Below are 19,216 nucleotides of genomic sequence, written 5' to 3'. Positions count from 1 at the left end.
AGAAAGGACTTCTTCCAGAGGATTGTTGAGAAAGTGGATGGGGGCGGGGGGGGTTTCTAAACCGTCCTTTCGAAGAGACATAGTGAGAGTGTGAGATTTGTCAGGATTGAAAGACATGTTCCATGTGTTGGACCAGTTTGTGAATTTATCCAGATCAGCAGTGAGCGAAGAAGCTGCTGCTTGCTGGTCTGAGGGATGACCGATGGTACGGCGGAGGGTGGAGTCATCAGCAAAGAGACATAGAGGATTTTCCAGAGAGTTGGAGAGATCATTGATGAAAACCAGAAAAAGAACAGGGCCCAGAACGCTACCTTGATGAACTCCAGCCTGGACAGGAAGGGGGGGGGGGGATGAAAGAACTCCATTTCGGGCCACACGTTGACTGCGACAGGAGAGGAAGTCTGTGAGCCATGAGTGGAGATGGACTTGGATACCATAGGAAGAGAGCTTGGTGAGCAGGGCAGGGTGCCAGACTGTGTCAAAAGCACGTGATATATCCAGGGATACGGCTCGGATTTATTGTCTGGCATTGAGGGCTTCCATCCATTGTTGGGAGAGCAGAAGCAGCTTATCCAGGGAAGAGTGACCTGGTCTGAAACCAAATTGATGAACAGAAATTAAGCCATTGGAGAAGAAGGATTTGATGTCTGAAGCGATGATGGATTCCATAACCTTGCTGATGATTGGGAGATGGCTGATTGGTCTGTAGTTGCAGCGATCTGTTTTTGCACCTTTTTTGTGCAGGGCAGTGATGTTTGCTGATTTCCAAGCAGATGGCTGATGGCCTTGAGCAAATGAGAGGGTAAATAGAACAGAGAGGTTGAGCAAGAGCAGAAGAGCAGGCTTTGAGGACACGTGGGCTGATGCCGTCTGGACCGGTTGCAGAATCTGAGTCGAGGTTTGACATCAAGCTCTCCACCTTGTCAGGAGAAAAGGACACAGAGTCCAGCGACAGTTGGGTGAGACTGGGTAAGGTGGTTAGAGAAAGTGATGGGTTTTGGACACAAGATTTAGCTGCAAACACCGAGTTTAGGCATTCACCTTTTCCACGTGCGGTATCAGCAGTGCTGCCATTTGAGGTAAGGGAGAGGATGGAGGGGGAACATACACCAGAAACAGATTTCATTCGATGCCACCAGGATTTTGAGGAGGGAGAGAGGTTTGAGAGTTCATACTTGAGATGAGAAAGATGTTGTTTCTGGCTCTCCTGAGGGTAGAGACACACTTGTTCCGATCGTTATGGAAGGAACTGAGATTGCCCTCAGTTGGGTTTGCTTTCCATGAGGCAAAGGCAAGTTGTTTCAGGACAACTGCCTCACCACAAGCTTCAGTGAACCAAGGGTGGGGGGAAGGGTAGGACAACTGAAGACGAGAGGGGATAAATCTGTGCATGAGGGAGAGCAAGTTTCTTTGAAATAATTCCCAGGATGAGTTGATGTTGTAGAAAGTAGAGATAGGAGACGAGTCTATAAGTTTGAGGGCTGCTTGGAGACCCTGCCAGTCGGCTTGAGTGAAATGCCAGACTCGACGGCGGTGAGGTGGTTCTCTGATAATAGCCAGAGAGATGTCCACTTTGACAAGGACGTGGTCAGAAGAAGCGATTGTTGCGGAGGAAGAGCAGCAGATATTGTCAGGGAAATTTGTCAAAATCAGATCCAGAAGTACCATTGGTTGAGATCCGGGTGGGGAAGTTGACCGATTGAGTCAGTCCCAATGAGTCGCAGAAAGCTTTTGCTGAGGTGCCATGACAGGTGAGAGAGGTACCCACACCTAGCCAACTGGCATGGTGACAAATGAAGTCGCCACATATGAGGAAGAGAGAGTTTGGATGAGAAGTCCCTGTCCCTCCTTTGTTCGCTCGCTTAGAAACACGAGCATGCCTCGAGAGCGACCGTTTTCACACAATGAACCCCTTTTCTTTCCAGTTTCTCTTTCGTTTGCTCGCTTCGACACACGAGCACGCCTCTCTCAGCGAAGCCGACAAAACTCCTCCCCTTAGTTTCACTTCCTCTTTTTGGCCACACCTCCTCAGCCGACTGGGCGGGGCCTCATCCGGGATGGGGAAGGAAGAAAAGGGAGCTCTCGTTCCACCATCACCGCACAAACAATAAAACAGCCTCTTGTACCTCCCGACACACATGTAACGTCCATTTTACCAACAACCTAGCTAAACATGCATTTAATGGGGGATCTGAGCTAATCCTATATTTAGTAGTCCAATAAGGGCCATTTCCGTAACAATATATTAACTTGACCTTCCTAGTGAAGAAATCACCCATGTTTCTTTTAAAAAATGAAAAAATGGGATAATTAGACCAATATATCGAACATTTCTGGTGCTTTTCACAACTTGCTCTGCCCAGCCCCTTAAAAAATTTGACTTCAGCGAATTGCAGTGTTGACGTCATCTTCAGAAACTCGCACAGAGTGGATTGACTAGAGATGTCGCGCGCCGTATGAAGTACGTACAAATGCATTGTGCACATGTGTTTGTTATCTCACCGATCGTCTTAATTGCTGTGATTGTTTCGCGGAAAATAAATTCTGCTTCTGAGCCGTGTATGCACAACAATCACGAGGCAATTATTTATCCCTTTACTACCTTGTCGTAGTCATGTACAAATCCAATACATGTATGCACAATAAAGGGCTATACCATGTCCACAAAATATAAAATGTGACTGTTAAACGTTTCCATTAAAAAAGAAACTTACAGGGACATACAAGTAAAATACTAAAGATTAATATTGCATCATTTCAAGGCACAAGGAGATAATTTTAAAATCAAACAATGTGAAAAACCTGCACCCACATTTTGCAGCTTATTGAATTATTCGTTGAAACCAGCCTGCTGGGATAGGTACGATTCCACATACATGCAAGCCAGGTATGGCTGCACTCGACATACATGGGTTTATTCTAAAGTGAAGGTATTGCTTCCATTGGCATGCTATTCATTAACAATTAGCCAAAATGCTGTAATAAAAGAAAAGGGAAAAAAATGTTGGCACAACTATGAAAGACAAATTTATCTGTCCTATTGCACGGCCTCATAGCCTCGGGACTCTTACGCATTGACTTATACATTGTGTGCATGCTAATACAAGTTAGTTGTCAACTCCGGAGTATAGACTCGTCCGATAAATCCGTCGTCCGTCCGACTAGTCCGATAAATCTAACGTGCTGTAGCTTTCTTTTATTATTCTCTTTTCTTCATTGTTTTCTACTGGCGCTACATGACGACAGTAGGGAAAAAATAAATAAAAATGCAACAGAACGTCAGATTTATCAGACTACTCGAGACAATTGTGTCGCAAGGTGTGTTCTGCATACAAGTTTTCATCGTATCCGGACAGCGAGATTGCTGTGGGATGTCAGCCATTTCTTCACAACTGTACTGGGGAGAAACGGCTCTGCGCAAGTTATTTTCAAACAGTTTTGTTGTTGTTGTATAACTGCACTGCAAAAACGCCGATTGGCGCAGACAAATTCAGGGGGTAGGGTTATACTAATTTGCATATTATTTGCTGGGAAAAGGGGAGCCCTCCCCCCCTCCCAACCCCTCTGGCCTCCCACCACACCCATTCCCCTACCTCCTCCCACTGCAACCGGTAAGTTATGAAATGTGAGAAAAATGAGTTTAAAACCACTAGTAAGGTGTATTATGGTAATTGATGCGATCCCATAAAGTTTCTTTGTGATTTACCTTGGGAGCTCAGATGAGTAGCATCATAACCAAACAACAAAGAATGTCTTTGTCGCTCTATAGAAAAGATAACATCGCTCCAACCTTCTAATGAAATAACATCCTCATCAAAATAAAGACCAATTACTGCACCATAGTCACAAGAAGAAAGCCAGACATAACAACACACACACACACACACACACACACACACACACACACACACACACACACACACACACACACACACACACACACACACACACACCAATCTTGTCAACACTGATGGTACAATGTGTCGATAGTTATTTAAGATGTTGGAAATAGCGGAAAGTGGAGCTGTCAATATCCTGAGAAAAAAAACGGTCAGTTTCGCCAGAAATTCTTTCCACGTTTCAAAAAGATCGATAACAGTTTGGCTTGCACCCTGCAGATGGAGGCTGAGTTTGTTTAGATGTGCAATGATGTCAGTGAGAAACATTAGTTGCACAACCTATTTGTTATAAACCAGGTCGGGATCGTTTTGACCTTTTTCTGACAAAAAGATGTTGATTGTATCGATGCAGTTCACAAAGCATGTCAAAACCTTCCACGGCTTGGCCAACACACATTGCTGTAAAACGGAATGTCGTTGTATGTACATCTCCTCAAGCAGAACTTGTAATTTCCTGTGCATCAAGGCGGATCGAGCAACATGAAAATTAATTATATTCACCACTGAAGTCATCACATTATTGAGCTCTTGGCACAAAGATTTTTATGATCCCTGATCTTTACAAATCCCTTTTGTTTTCTGATCACAGCAGGGGCTCCATCTGTTGTCGAAGGAAGCATTTTTCTGATGTCAATTTCTCTTTCCTCAAAATGATTAACAAACATCATCACAATATATTCCCCTGTTGTGCCATACATGGGAATTAGGCAGTATACCTCTTCTCAAACTTTGTCTGAGTCACAGAACCTCACAACAACGTTGGCCGTGTAAAGTTATCTACATCATCACTTTCAAGTGCGAGACGAAATACCATTGCATCTTTTCATGCCACCATCTGTTATTTGTTGACGTTTTCTGCCATTTCACTTATGTGTTTCTCCACTGATCTGGCAGACATAGATACATCTTTAATTCTGAAGAAGATCGTGTGTTCACTGTGCAAACCGTTGAACAAAACATTTGAACAGCTGAGAAATCTTCTTTTATACATTCCCGGTCTGAACATGTCTTTCCATGTTTTACAACACATTTTATGATTTTGTAACTTTCCTCTGTGGCTTGATTTTTACTGACACAAACATTCGTAAAGACACTGCTTTGCTTTCTGTGTCGCAATGGCCAGTTTAATTGACTCCTCCTTGTCAGCCTCGTCTTTGAAGTGTTTATCGTGCTTTGTTTGAAAAATGTCATGGGATACGTGATGTGCGGCAAACAACACTGCACAACAGAGAGCATAAACAGCACGGTCTTTATTTTGAACAAATCTGTATTCATCTCTCAAAGAGGGATATAATTAGTGAACATCTGACTTTGCTTTGTTTTGAACCGCTATTTTGCCCCCCCAATAACACCTAATCAATGGAATTTATCACGAGATTTCCTGCGAATCTATATTGGCTGACCCCACCAAACGTTATGCAGTTAATAAACCAATTGAGTCGTTTTTTTTGTGAATCATCATGTGCTTTTTTAGGTGACCTGACTGATTAAAAGATTTTTCACAACTTGTGCATTTGTGTGGGCGTTCTCCATTGTGAATCATCATGTGTATTTTAAGGGAAGATGAACGAATAAAAGATTTTCCACAACTTGTGCATTTGTATGGGCGTTCTCTTTTGTGAATCATCATGTGTCTTTTAAGGTTGGATGAAAGAATAAAAGATTTTCCACAACTTGAACATTTGTATGGGCGTTCACCATTGTGAATCATCATGTGCCTTTTAAGGTCTGATGAATGAATAAAAGATTTTCCACAATTTGTGCATTTATGTGGGCGTTCTCCATTGTGAATCATCATGTGTCTTTTGAGGTGGGATGAACAAATCAAAGATTTTCCACAACATGTACATTTGAATGGGAGTTCTGAGTTGTGAATCAGCATGTGTCTTTTAAGGTTGGGTGAATGAATAAAAGATTTTCCACAACTTGTACATTTGTATGGGCGTTCTCCATTGTGAATCTTCATGTGTGTTTTAAGCTGACATGAACGAATAAAAGATTTTCCACAACTTGTACATTTGAATGGGCGTTCACCATTGTGAATCTTCATGTGCCTTGTAAGGAGACATGACAAAATAAAAGATTTTCCACAAATTGTGCATTTGAATGGGCGTTCGCTATTGTGATTCATCATGTGTCTTTTAAGGTTGGATGAACGAATAAAAGATTTTCCACAACTTGTACATTTGTTTGGGCGTTCTCCAGTATCAATTATCACGTGTGATTTTAGGGTGGACGACTGAGTGAACGATTTTCCATAAGTTTGTTCAGCTTTCCTTCCTTTGCGAGACTTGTCAAAATTATTCACTGCAAACATTTCATTATTCGGTTTCTCTTGTTTGTAAAAATTCCTCTTGCTTGCTTCAGTTGGCAGGTCTTGCGGGTGTGTGTCTGAGCTGTTCCAACAAGTCGCTGCAGTGTCCCTTGGAGATTCAATGGATCCACCTGTAAATGTAACATCACATTACCTGGAAACAAATCAGATTCTGTACAATACTTGTAATATTATTCTGACAAACGTACCCAAACATGTACAACTGTATTTGCAAACGTATTTGTTGCATTGCAGAAAAGGAGAAAAATATTCTTGATGGAAATAAACATTATTCTGTGTTCAAGTTTGGGTTCTTCCCATGATATTCATAATTTCGCCTAAATTCATCCAATTATCAATGATGAGCCACATGTTTGTTCCTGTAAATTGACAGCTTTTGTAAATGTGGGTGAAACAAACTGCTTTCATTTCTGAGACAATTCATTGAAAACAATACCCCAAGTAGACTTCAAATACATACTTCAATATTCATAAAAAGGTGATGTTAAAGATTGTTGAAAAAAATAAAATAATAATCTGGAACTGTTGTGCTGTCGACGTTGTATTGTTGTGGGCTGGGGGGGGTCGGTGGTGATAAACGACCACGAGGTGGAGCAGTGGAGTCGTCTCCCACTGAGCACCCGGAATTTAGGTCGTGACTCTTGGATAAGTCCGAAGGTCACGGGTCCCTTGGAGGACCGTGGACGCCAATATTTAGACGGCGTGAGGTCGGGTCCACTTGTTAAATTCCAATTAACCTAAGTATTCACGCCGTCCAACTACTGGGGAAACAACACCCTCGGCCGACTTCATCCGAACCGAGTCACTATCACAGACTCGGATCCGGCGTAACTGAGCGTAAGTTACCAAAGCCGCACCGGACCAAATGAACAATTTACGGCACGAACCGCCTTACTAATTAGCAATACGCACCATGCTAGACCAATGGAGGAAAGCACAGAAAACAAGCTGGTACATTTAACATGGGTTTATTTTAGATTAATCGGGAGGGAGACAGAGCAGAGTTATCACGAATAAAGAAAAGCACTTCCACAATTTCTACTTGCAGGACCGTGACTGACACACACACACACACACACACACACACACACACACACACACACACACACACACCGATTTTTGCCGAAACAACGCATAAATCAAGAAAATGACAAAATACCAAGAATGCATAAATGAAGTGAAAGTATCCTGGAAGTTGAAGAGATCCAAAATTGTTTGTCAATTTGTTGCCATTTTTTTCTGTCACCCCCACTCTTCCACGAGACAAGTTCATTTGTAAACATGGAAAATAAATCAACAAAAAGTGTCCAATTAAAGCCCAATTAGAATTGACAATTGGTCAAATTTATGAGTACAGGATAAAACAAGGGACATTATTGTTGGCTATTTTATTTCACCAAATGATGAAAGGGACAATGGATGTTTGAGAAGTTGATCTTCCATCGCGGTTATTTCCTAAAGCAATGAAATCAAAACTTTGGGTTTTTCTTTTTTCTTCACAACAGAGTGCATCATCAAAATGTCTGAAACACCATGTCGAGGCATTGACAGAAACCTTCATGGAGATGTCTCTTGAAGATAGAAGCTTCAGAGTCATTGGGTTCTCGTGTATCCAGAGTGACATTGTCAGGTCAGGTCAGATGAGATCTGTGACTTGCTATAGGTATCATGTAAATCTGCACGAACCTGTTCCATGGTCAGGTTGTCGGCGACTAAACCATCTTCCCCACCTAGTTTCTTGGTGAGGAGGGTGTAAGATATGGACACCCAGCAGGATGAAAAACAAAACCTGTCAAATGGCAGAGGAGCTCCTTACGAGCCAATGGCCATACATATCTAGTGCCCAACTGTGTCTGTGGATGTTCTACTGCAGTTGGGTAATCTTTATATCAGGGGGTTGGTGGCAAGATTTGCACTCCGTCCACCGTAAAAAACATTAATTCCACAAAAACATACTAAAAGCATGAAAAAAACATCTGAAAACCCACTCTGTGGGAGTACTTCCTGTGCAGCTGCCCTTCACAGGGCAGCTCACCAGATGACAGAATTGGGGCAAAGCCTTTGGGTCCCCAAATCTTTGATGATAGGAGGGTAACCACGGGGTAACCTTCGCAGGTCAGATTGCGGCCGTGTTTGTCGGGGTGGTGCTGAGGTGCCGTCCAGCAGATGGAGGTCTCCTTGGGTTAACCTGTGGCTCTTCGGGTGAGTGCCTGGAATGTCCGATCCTTAAGAGGATGATCACCTCTCGCTGTTATCATCTGAGCTCAAGCGTTTGGACATCGGTATTTCAGCACTCTCTGGGGTTCAGAGACAGGATTGCAGCGAGATCATGGCGGATGGCTACACCTACTATTGGTCTGGTCGCTCTGATGGTTACAATGCCCAAGGCGTTGCTGTAGCTGTGTCCAATAAGCTGACTCCAATGATAATTGAGGTAACACCGGTCAACGAGCATATTATGAGACGAAGGATTCAACACTCCTTGGGTGTGATTTCCCTGATCTCTGTATACACTCTTACCGAGGCGAGTGATCTCACCGTGAAGGACGCATTCTATGCCATGCTTGAGTCTGTGGTTGATCAGTGCCCCAGGCGAGATAGACTTCCCGTCTTGGGGAATTTCAACGCATTGACTGGAACTGATAGGGATGGTTATGAGACATGTGCTTGTCCCCAAGGGTTTGGAATTGTGAACCAGAATAGCACTAAGTTCCTTGACTTTGAAAGAAGTCATGGACTTAGGGGGGCTAGTTCATGGTTTCAGCGCCCAGAGGCTCATCGCCGGACTTGATATTCCAATGCTGGTGGTGTGGCAAAGGCGACTGACCATGTGCTCGTTGATGGTTGCTGGAGGATGATCCAGAACTGCAGTGACTCCCGGAGTGCTCAGTTCCTCAATACTGACCACAGGCTTGTTGTAGCAACTCTGAAGTTGCAGCTTAAATCCAGGAGAATGGTACCAACCCAGCCAAGGCTCGATGTTGGCAAGCTCAAGGATGAAAAGGTTGCCGAGGAGTTTGCAAACAGGCTGAGTGGGAATTTGGGGGGTCTCCGCATGTGTTGGCAGATGCTGAAGAGTTGTGGAGTGCCTTCAAGACCACCATCCTTGATATTGCCAGAAGATGTCTTGGAACCGATCATAGGGCGAAAAAGAATTTTGTCCCTCAAGGTACACTGGATACCATTGACCAGAGTCACAGAGCCAGGCTGAATGGCAAAGCTGAGCTGTTCAGGGAGCAAAGGCGAAAAACTACACTGGCACTAAGGGTGGACAAGGAGGCCAATGTGCGAGGAATCTGTGAGGGGGTAGAGCATCACCTGTGGTCAAGTGATTCTCATCCTACTTACAGGGGAATTTGCACATTGCGTTCCTCCAAGCCCATCCCTTGGTGTACTGCAGTCAGAGCAGAGGGTGGTGGGCTCTTGACAGAGGAGTCCGAAGTGAAGGCCCGCTGGCCGGTTACTTTCAGCGGCTGTACTGGGCTGATCCACTAGCTGTCAAGTTGAATGTCAGGGGTGTTACTATCCCTATTGCTGACCCTCCAGTCAACTGTGGTCCACCTTCTTTTGGGGAAAACAGAGTGGTGAACTGGTTGAAATGGGAAAAAGCTCCTGGGATCTATGGTATCCATGCTGAACTTCTCAAGGCTTGTGAAAATGCTGCACCTGTGTCGTTGCATGCAGTTCTGTGTTCTACCTGAAACACAGGCATCATTTCAACTGACTGGAAGAGGGGCCTTGCCCCTCTCTGGAAAGGGAAGGGTGATCACCAAGACCGCAACAGCTTCCGAGGGGTGATGCTGCTCTCAGTGCCGGACAAGGTCTTTGCCTGGATAATTCTTGATGGGGTTCACCACCATCTGCTTCAGCACCACCGTCCAGAGCAGTCTGGTTTTACACCAACGAGGTCAACGAAGGACGGTATCCTTGCTTTTGGGGGTCCTCACCAAATGCGGACGAGTTTTGGCAGGGGCTGCTTGCAGCCTACATTGATCTCTGCAAAGTGTTTGAATTCAGTGAATCGGGATGACCTCTGGAGGATTCTTGGTCTTCATGGGGTGCCACCAAAACGGATCAATCTGATGTCTAAACAAAACTCTGGGACTGAGAGTGCTGTGAGATGTGGTGATGCCATCTCTGACTTATTTCCGGTTGTTACTGGAGTTCGTCAGGTGGTGTGTACTGGCCCCCACAATTTTCAGCACTTGTCTGGACTGGATTCTGGGGAGGACGTCGGAGAGATCAAGTTGCGGTGCATTGTTTGGGAATGTCAAGATCTCTGACCTTGATTTCGCAGATGATGCAGTCATCTTTGTGGAGACACAACATATCTTTTTGGGGGCCCTCGAGGTGTTGAACGGAGTCGGATCCACAGGGATTACGTGTTTCCTGGGTCAAATTTAATATCCAGGCTTTCAATGACATCTTGGATGCTGCTTTCTTGTCCGTACCTGTTTGTGGTGAGGATGTTGAGGTCACGGAGAGATTCACTCACTCTCTCTTTCGAGTGCAGCCTTATGGCTGCTGGTTGCATCATTGGTTGGGACGTGGCTATGCCGCTGATGCAGTTCCCCCTTTCCAGTACACTGGTACTCATTTTGTCGACTTCGGAAGGATGACAGGCTGAGTCAATCACCTGGTGTATTAATTCAGCGGCCAACGGGGCTTGAACTCAGGACCCTAGGATGCCAAGCCGCCACCCTGACTACGAAGCCAACATCAGGCTGAGAGATTCACTTATCTTGGTCGTGATATTCATGTCTCTGCTGGCTGTGAGCCAGAGGTCAACACACGTCTGGGTCAGGCCTGGGGAATCATGGATCCACTGGATCATGGGGTGTGGCACTGCCAGTACCCGAGGATGAAAGTCCAAGTCTCCAGGTGCTTGGTGCTTCTCGTCTTGATCTATGGATGTGAGACTTGCACTCTGACCAGGGATCTGAGACGGAGACTTAAAGAGCAGGTTTTGGGTCGCTGATGACTTCGCGTGACTCGAAGGTTGTATGCACATCAATAATCGTTGGGTATTTATTTTCTTATATTTGAAACTCAAAATATGCTAAAATTAACTTTTAAGTCAAAACTTTTGTCAGTGATCGAAAAACAGTCCAGAAGTTACCGAAGATGCTTTGACATCACGTTCTCCGAAAACTTCGTGAACATTCGGAAACAGCGTGTGGACAATGGCGAGATGCAAATCAGAGAGTGATTTCAGCGGCCGATTCTTCACCAACATTCCCTCTGACTCTCTCGAAAATCCTCATTATCTGTTTGCTGATGACTTCACCCTCTACTGTGGCATCTTTCAGAGAGAAAATCAGCAGCCTCTTCCCTTTCTTTCTTCAGACATTGATGAAATCACAAGCTGCGAAAAGATGTGGAACATGTCCTTCAATTCTGGCAAATCTCACTTGGAAAAGGGGATTGCATTCCAAAACAATTCCTTTTTCCAGGTCATTCTAATTTTTTCCCCTTCTCCCTCACCTCTTTACATTTGTTAGTTGGTTGTTTTGTTACTTTTCTGTTTCATCCCAGGGTCAAAGCAGCTAAGTGTGAGCCAAATTGTTTCAGAAGTCATGAAAAAAAATCAATTTTCATGTACAGTGAAGTTGTTGCAGCATAAAAAAAAATCCAAGATTCACTGAACATTTTGCAAAAAAAAGTTTATAAAAAGGATTGGTCATCACAAAATGTCATAATTTTCAAAATAGGGTAGGATTTTTTGATTTGGTCAGACTGACATGCAAGTTTTCAGCTCAAACAACAGCAAAGTCAGCTGTAATGATTGGTCCAGGACAAAAACATTGTAGTTTCGGGGTTTTATAGCTTGCACCATTGTTTCATAATGCTATGTGAACCATTGTTTAAAATGACTGTCAGCTCATCGATGACTGTCATGCGAAGGGTCAAAAACCCAAAATTGTCCAGAAATGATAACCTGAATAAAATACTGCATCAATGCTATCAGTAAGCTACGTAATATAATCAAAAGCATTTATTATGGAAAATAACATTAATTACACAGAAAAATCACCTTTCTGAAAATGTGACGGACCGATGAAGAAATTTTCATCGGATGATATTTTCACTAACAGGGGGAATAAGGGAATGATACCTGGTCAGATTAATCACTCCCATTGTATTTGAGTATATAACCAACAACAATTTAATTGCCATGTTATTACTCTAAACTATTGACTGAAATGCAAAATGTGATGGACCGGTGGAGATTTTCACTGGCCAAACCCAATTTGCGAGCCGAGTCATATCAGTTCCCTATACCTGATGGTACCTAGCATGAAAGTTTACTATTACTCGAAGAAACTTTCAAGCAATATCATTAGAAAAAATATTTATTTTCTATCGGATTGGACTCAAGGGAATTTATAGGCACCAATAAGAGCCTTCTAGTGTGAAAATGGTCAATTTTGACGTTTTCCATCAGTTCACATGGATAGACCCTTTTTGAGCTGATCCAATTCTACTTTCAAATAATATTGGGGCTATTTGTCATACTGGGAACCAAGACTAGCATAAAAATTGAAATAATTATGTCAGCCCGACAAGAAATATCATTGATTTACAAAGGTGAAAATAAAAAATACCCTCGAGCGGGAGTGCCGGTCATCTCTGCAAGAGGTCGAAAGTAACTGTGCCAGACTGGAATAGGGGCAGTTCATAAAGTACGTACACTCTACTTCCGGGTTTCAAAACCACCCACCCCCCTCTGTATGCAGGCTAGTGACCACCCACCCACCCCCATATGTGTCTCATATCACATCACAATACTTGAAGATTACAACGACCTGAAGATTTATTTCAAATGCATCAGTAATTATTAACTACGGTAATACAGTAATATGGAACAATGATTGACGTCCACGGATTCAACATCACGTCGAAAATGTTCCTGTGATCGGGGATATTTTTCCCCCTCGCGATGACGACAGGCTCACCTTCATCTTCTGAAACGCTCTCATGTAGTCCGACACCACTTTCATAAAGTATGTGTGCAGCCGTCGTACCACCCACCCACCCCTGTACGCAGCCCGTACACGGGCTTTAAACCACCCACCCCTGTACGCAGCCCTTACGCGGGCTTTAAACCACCCACTCCTCTACGAAGCCCATACGCAGGCTTTAAACTACCCACTCCTGTACGCTGCCCGTACGCGGGCTTTAAACCACCCACCCCCCTCATACATCGCTGATCACTTGCAAAGCCAGCAGTTCCTTAAGAACCGATGTTTGTAAGTCATGACAATGCAGTCTCAAGCGGTGTAATTTACCTTTTTCTTTTAATATCACAGCACGTCATTTATGAAAATAAAAGTACAAATTGACATTCAAGACAATGAAAGTAAGTGTGCATATAAACTTGTGTTCCATTGTTTTAGTTAAATCTGACAAAAGCTTCAAATGTAATATTTGTCTCGGAGAGTTCCGGTTCTCAATTTAATACTTTTATTTTTGCATGTACTTTATGAACAGCCCATACGGGGAATCAGAGCGAAGTTTGAAGGGCTATAAAATCGGAACGAGAGCAAATTTCAAAAAAATGGCTCGTGTTGTTCTAGATAATAGTCCATAGTATCTGAATCACTCATAACATCTGATCTCTCTTGATAAATGAGGAAGGAGATACGATTTAAAAGACGATTTTCGCAACTTTGACAGCCCCGTGACGTTGACCTCGACCTTGGACGACCTTGAAAGTTATATCATTGTGCATGTCTCATCGACCTCCATCCATTCCACGATTGGTTATTTGTTTCCACTCTGTTTGATTGTGGACGGACGGACGGACGGACGGATGTACGGACGGGCGGACAGACTTGGAGACTGGCTTTATTAGGTCATCTCTATTGAGATGATAGAGATGACCTAAAAACAGGCCCTTATTGACAACTTCATTACAAATTCCCCAGAGTGAGCACATGAAGGACTCAATATAGACCAGGAAGACCATACATTATTTTTATAGATTTTCAAACGCTTGTTTAGAATATCTCCTCCAAATTTTTTTGTTCAGTAAACGATTTAGGCACACTGATCACTTTCTACAATGAGGGTTCCCTGAAACACCGTGGCTCACACTTCCCTGTGTTGGGCCCCCAGCTTTCAACTTCCTCTTCTTCTGGTGTTTCATTCAACTTGTGTGCATCTTGTTCACACCGATGTGTCCTTCTACTCTGCTGTTGTTGTTTCAGTCCTTCCATTATGCTCTTCGTATATAACGAGCCTCTATCATGTGCGTACAAAAATAATAAAACATTTTAAACTAAACAAACACAGATCCTATCAGAAGTGAAGATCATATAACTCACGATTCAGCTGGTTACTTTCCTTCTCTTCCAAACCAAAGGAGTACACATCCTCTATTTTTATCTGGAGAATGTCAGGAAATCCTTGCAGCACTTCAACCTTCATTTCACACCCGAGCACAGTCAGCTGTTCCGATTCCGGCTGCACACGACAGGAATCCTTCCATCAGTCAACGACAGAGGACAGCACATGGTGGGTGAACCTTCAGAGGCAGTAAACATACCACTCTTCCTGATGTTTGCTCCACCATGAGTACCTTGATCCTACACAGTACCTACATGTGAACTACCTTTATACTTGAGACCTTGTCTTTTGTCTGAATCAGTTACAGCATCTCACACAAACGTGGAACTTCTGACCCCCAAAAAAAAAAAATTGTACATGTTGCAGGTTCTTAAGCCAATACTGTCATTGTATTCCATGTTGATGCAAATTTTGATTTGGTGACATATAAAATTAACAAATGTTTTGATATTGATATAAAATCTGAGCCTGTTCAAAAGTTTTGGAACTAGATGGTATTCATAGAATACTTACCTAGCACAGTTAACGGTTTTGGAGATATAGAGGTGCAACGTTTTTTGTTTTTTTCCAAGATGGCGCCTGTACCACATGACCTATGACATCATGATTATCATTGAAATACTTTACAGGAGGAGGCGCTCCTCTGGTGAAAATGTGTGTCCATCAGACCAACAGTTGCTGAGGAAACAAATTAATAATCATTGGATAAGTGTTGTACTTGTCGAATTATGTCATAATGAAGGCACTGAATACATCTTCATTAACATATCTTATTCCCCATGGGGAGTCGTTGACAATGAGCAAAGTGTCAATTTTTTTTTCCCATGGAGTGATTTCAGAGATATAGAGGTGCGAAGTTTTTCCAAGATGGTGCCTGCACCAAGTGACCTAAGAAGTCATAATTATCATTAACGTATTCTACAGGAGGAGCTGCTCCTATGGTGAAAATTTCACGTCAATCAAAACAATAATTGCAGAGAAATAAAATTCATACTGATCGATTCAAGCGTTGTACCTGTCAAATTATGACGTCATAATTAAGGTACTGATGACATCATTAACATGTCTTATTTCCCAAGGGGAGGACTTGACAATGAGCGAAGTTTCAATTTTTTCCATCAGTTTTAGAGATGAAGTTGCAACTTTTTTCGATTTTTCCAAGATGGCACCTGTACCATGTGACCTATGACGTCATAATTATTTCAAAAAAATTCTGCGGGAGGAGCCGCTCATATTCTGAAAATTTTGTGTTCATCGGACTAACAGTTGCATAGGTAAATTTTTTTTTTTCATTCGGATCAGATCAAGCGTTGTACTTGTCGAATTATGATGTCACAATTAAGGAACCAATGACATCATCATCAACATATCTTATTCCCCATTGGGAGTACTTGACAATGAGCCATGTTTCAATTTTTTTGCATTGAGCGGTCGGGAGATATCGAGGTGGAACGTTATTCCAAGATGACGTCCATACCACGTGACCTATGACGTCATAATTATGAATAAAAAAAATTCTGCAGGCAGAGGCACTCCTCTGGTAAAATTTTGTGTCAATCAGACCAATGGTTGCCAAGAAAATGAATTTTTAAAATGCAGACACGCACACACGCCACACGTACGCAACCAAATGTCAAATCTTGGTTTTAGTTTGGCAAGTGCAGGGAAATGAAGACATTGTTTGGTGATAAGGTCTTACATACAAGGACAGAGGATCTGTTAATACAAATGGAGATTGTTGAGTAAATCCCCACCACGATTCATTGTACGATGAACAAAACACCCCCCATTAGTAAATGGACTAACCCACCTGTCCCATGTCGGTTTTTAATCAAAAGTCCGTTGGAGCATCTAAAGATGAAAGGTAATTACCGAACGGTGATGAAAAGGGGGATGAGGGGTGAGGTTTGAGGGTGTGAGGGTGTGTGGGTGTGAGGGTGTGTGGGTTAGGGTAGGTGTAAGGGTGGGTGTGAGGGTGGGTGTGAGGGTGGGGTGAGGGTGGGGTGAGAGTGGGGTGAGAGTGGGGTGAGAGTGGGGTGAGAGTGGGGTGAGAGTGTGAGGGTGTGAGGGTGTGAAGGTGGGGTGTGGGTGTGAGGGTGGGTGTGAGGGTGGGGTGAGGGTGGGGGTGAGGGTGGGTGTGAGGGTGGGTGTGAGGGTGGTGTGAGGGTGGGGTGAGGGTGGGGTGAGGGTGGGGTGAGGGTGGGGTGAGGGTGGGGTGAGGGTGGGGTGAGGGTGGGGTGAGAGTGTGAGGGTGTGAGGGTGTGAAGGTGGGGTGTGGGTGTGAGCATGGGTGTGAGGGTGGGTGTGAGGATGGGTGTGAGGGTGTGTGGGTTAGGGTGGGTGTAAGGGTGGGTGTGAGGGTGGGTGTGAGGGTGGGGTGAGAGTGGGGTGAGAGTGGGGTGAGAGTGGGGTGAGAGTGGGGTGAAAGTGGGGTGAGAGTGGGGTGAGGGTGTGAGGGTGTGAGGGTGTGAGTGAGGGTATGAAGGTGGGGGTGAGGGTGTGAAGGTGGGTGTGAGGGTGGGTGTGAGGGTGGGTGTGAGGGTGGGTGTGAGGATGGGTGTGAGGATGGGTGTGAGGGTGTGAGGGTGGGGGTGAGGGTGTGAAGGTGGGGGTGAGGGGTGAAGGTGGGGGTGAGGGGGTGAAGGTGGGGGTGAGGGTGTGAAGGTGGGGTGAGGGCGTGAAGGTGGGTGTGAGGATGGGTGTGAGGATGGGTGTGAGGGTGTGAGGGTGTGAGGGTGTGAGGGTGTGAGGGTGTGAGGGTGTGAGGGTGTGAGGGTAATAAAGTAGATCCACCTTTTACCTTCTCACACGATTCGTCCTCCTGTCGAGTTTGGTTAAGATTTGATAATTAACTTCCGAACACATCGACCACAGACACACAGAGACACACAAACACTAAATTGTGTAGTTTAAATAACGACAGGGCTGAAACTGTTCCACCATTGTATTGCATGAGGTCCACAAATGACTGAAGCCGCCATTGGTCACGTGATGACCCCAAAAACATGATCATCGCGGGCCACGTCACGTGATGACCCCAAAAACATGATCATCGCGGGCCACGTCACGTGGTTTTCCTGATCGCTGGTATCGAGTTAAGACACATGTTATAATCACTAATTTATTGCTACTCACGAGGTTTAAGAACAAGAAATCTTCACGGCACTTCCTCCCCTCACAACTCGCTTCAAGAAACGTTTCTTTCCCTGTTTGTGTCTCAAGAAAACGGATCGACGCTTGATGCACAGACAACTCTTCTTCTTCTTTCTCTTCTTCTTCTTCTTCTTCTTCTTCTTCTTCTTCTTCTTCTTCTTCTTCTCTTTCCTATTTTACGTGACATCTCCCCAATCCCTCTCGATTATTATCTCATCCCCACTAACCTGAATTACCAGATCATTTCTTCCAGTTTAGAATCTTCTTAAAAATTAATTCTCCACAAAAAAATCAAACGGTGAAAAAAACCAAGGAAAAAGAAGGTTCGACAAGTCAAGCTGGAAGATACACCCCCGGTGGTATTTTGAGAGTTTAACGGCACCGACGACGACGACGTCTTGTTAGAATTGCCACTATTTCATTTAATGTCGTTCGCTCTTTGTGGGAAGACTGAGGATATCCTGAAATTTGTGGGCTTTCTCCGAACATCATGTCTCATTGACTGCAACGATGTCGTCCTCCTTGCTATCTCATGAAACCTCAGCTCTTCCATCACATAATTACACAAGTCTGAAGACGACGATGGTTCACGAGCGGTATTTGACGATGTGGATTGTTTTAGAAGTCAAGGATGAGACAATGTGATAATGTTTGACCAAGTTATAAAAATGATCAACATGATGTGGTACGAGTGACGGGTTATTAGCTGCAAAATATCGAAAACCCGGTTTCGTTCAACAACTTTCAAAATTTGACCTTTGCATAACCTTTAAAGGTCACAAAACAATGTTGTGGACATTAAAATAAGGAAACAGGATACGTGCTTGAAATGAGAGCGAGAGAAGAACCTTCAGAGTTTAGGCTTTATTCCATTTGATCGGAGCCGCTTCTGCGGGCACACCGGGGAATACAGGTTCAGCTAGGAGTACATAAGCAGTAACGTATACATGTGTAATTAATCATTGCAGACAATCCGCGTAAGCACGGAGTTCGATATAATCTCCATTCTCACCAGTCAATGAGAACCTTCAGTCAACGAGCATCAAGTGAACAGCCGATGTAAATGGCAATGCCCCGGGGACAATCACCCCGCACCGCGGAGACCTCCCCTTATACGCGAGACGCACAACATGTGATCCCGCGTCATGTCCCTCAATTCACCTCAATTCACCACATTCTCCCCACCTTTAAAATGTAACTAGGGGCCCATCTTACACACCATGATTGCTTTAGCACTATAGGAGTATACATTTCAAGCAACGCGGACTAATAGGTCTACAGAAGCATACATGCCAAGCAGTGATTATTTTGAGTTGCAGGAGCATGGAAATGAGCATCGATATATGATATAATGAGCATATGGGAGCATGAGCAGCGAGAATGCCGATAATCCCCTTTACAGATTGAGTCGTCGAGGGGGCCTTATTCGTAGACCTCTCCGGGACTAAACGGCAGTTTCACTTGAGGGAGACTCCCGATC

At 44.0% G+C, this 19,216-nt stretch overlaps 1 protein-coding gene across 1 annotated transcript; it reads right to left on the bottom strand.

Annotated features, from left to right (window-relative positions):
* Nucleotides 1-5,131: 5,131 nt before the first annotated feature.
* On the bottom strand, nt 5,132-17,878 carry LOC147009393 (uncharacterized). The gene is made up of 3 exons (XM_085862119.1): nt 17,719-17,878; nt 14,562-14,700; nt 5,132-6,344 (listed from the first exon to the last, which is right to left on the bottom strand). Exons 2-3 carry the CDS (start codon nt 14,662-14,664, stop codon nt 5,314-5,316), a joined length of 1,134 nt encoding a protein of 377 aa, XP_085718245.1. The 5' UTR covers nt 14,665-14,700; nt 17,719-17,878; the 3' UTR covers nt 5,132-5,313.
* Nucleotides 17,879-19,216: the final 1,338 nt, after the last annotated feature.

This window comes from Eptatretus burgeri, chromosome 17, assembly GCF_056783735.1.
Source record: "Eptatretus burgeri isolate ZD-2024b chromosome 17, Ebu_testis_v1, whole genome shotgun sequence".
NCBI lineage: Eukaryota > Metazoa > Chordata > Myxini > Myxiniformes > Myxinidae > Eptatretus > Eptatretus burgeri.
Note: the sequence above shows the minus strand (reverse complement) of the source record. Positions and strands in the feature narration are given on the sequence as shown.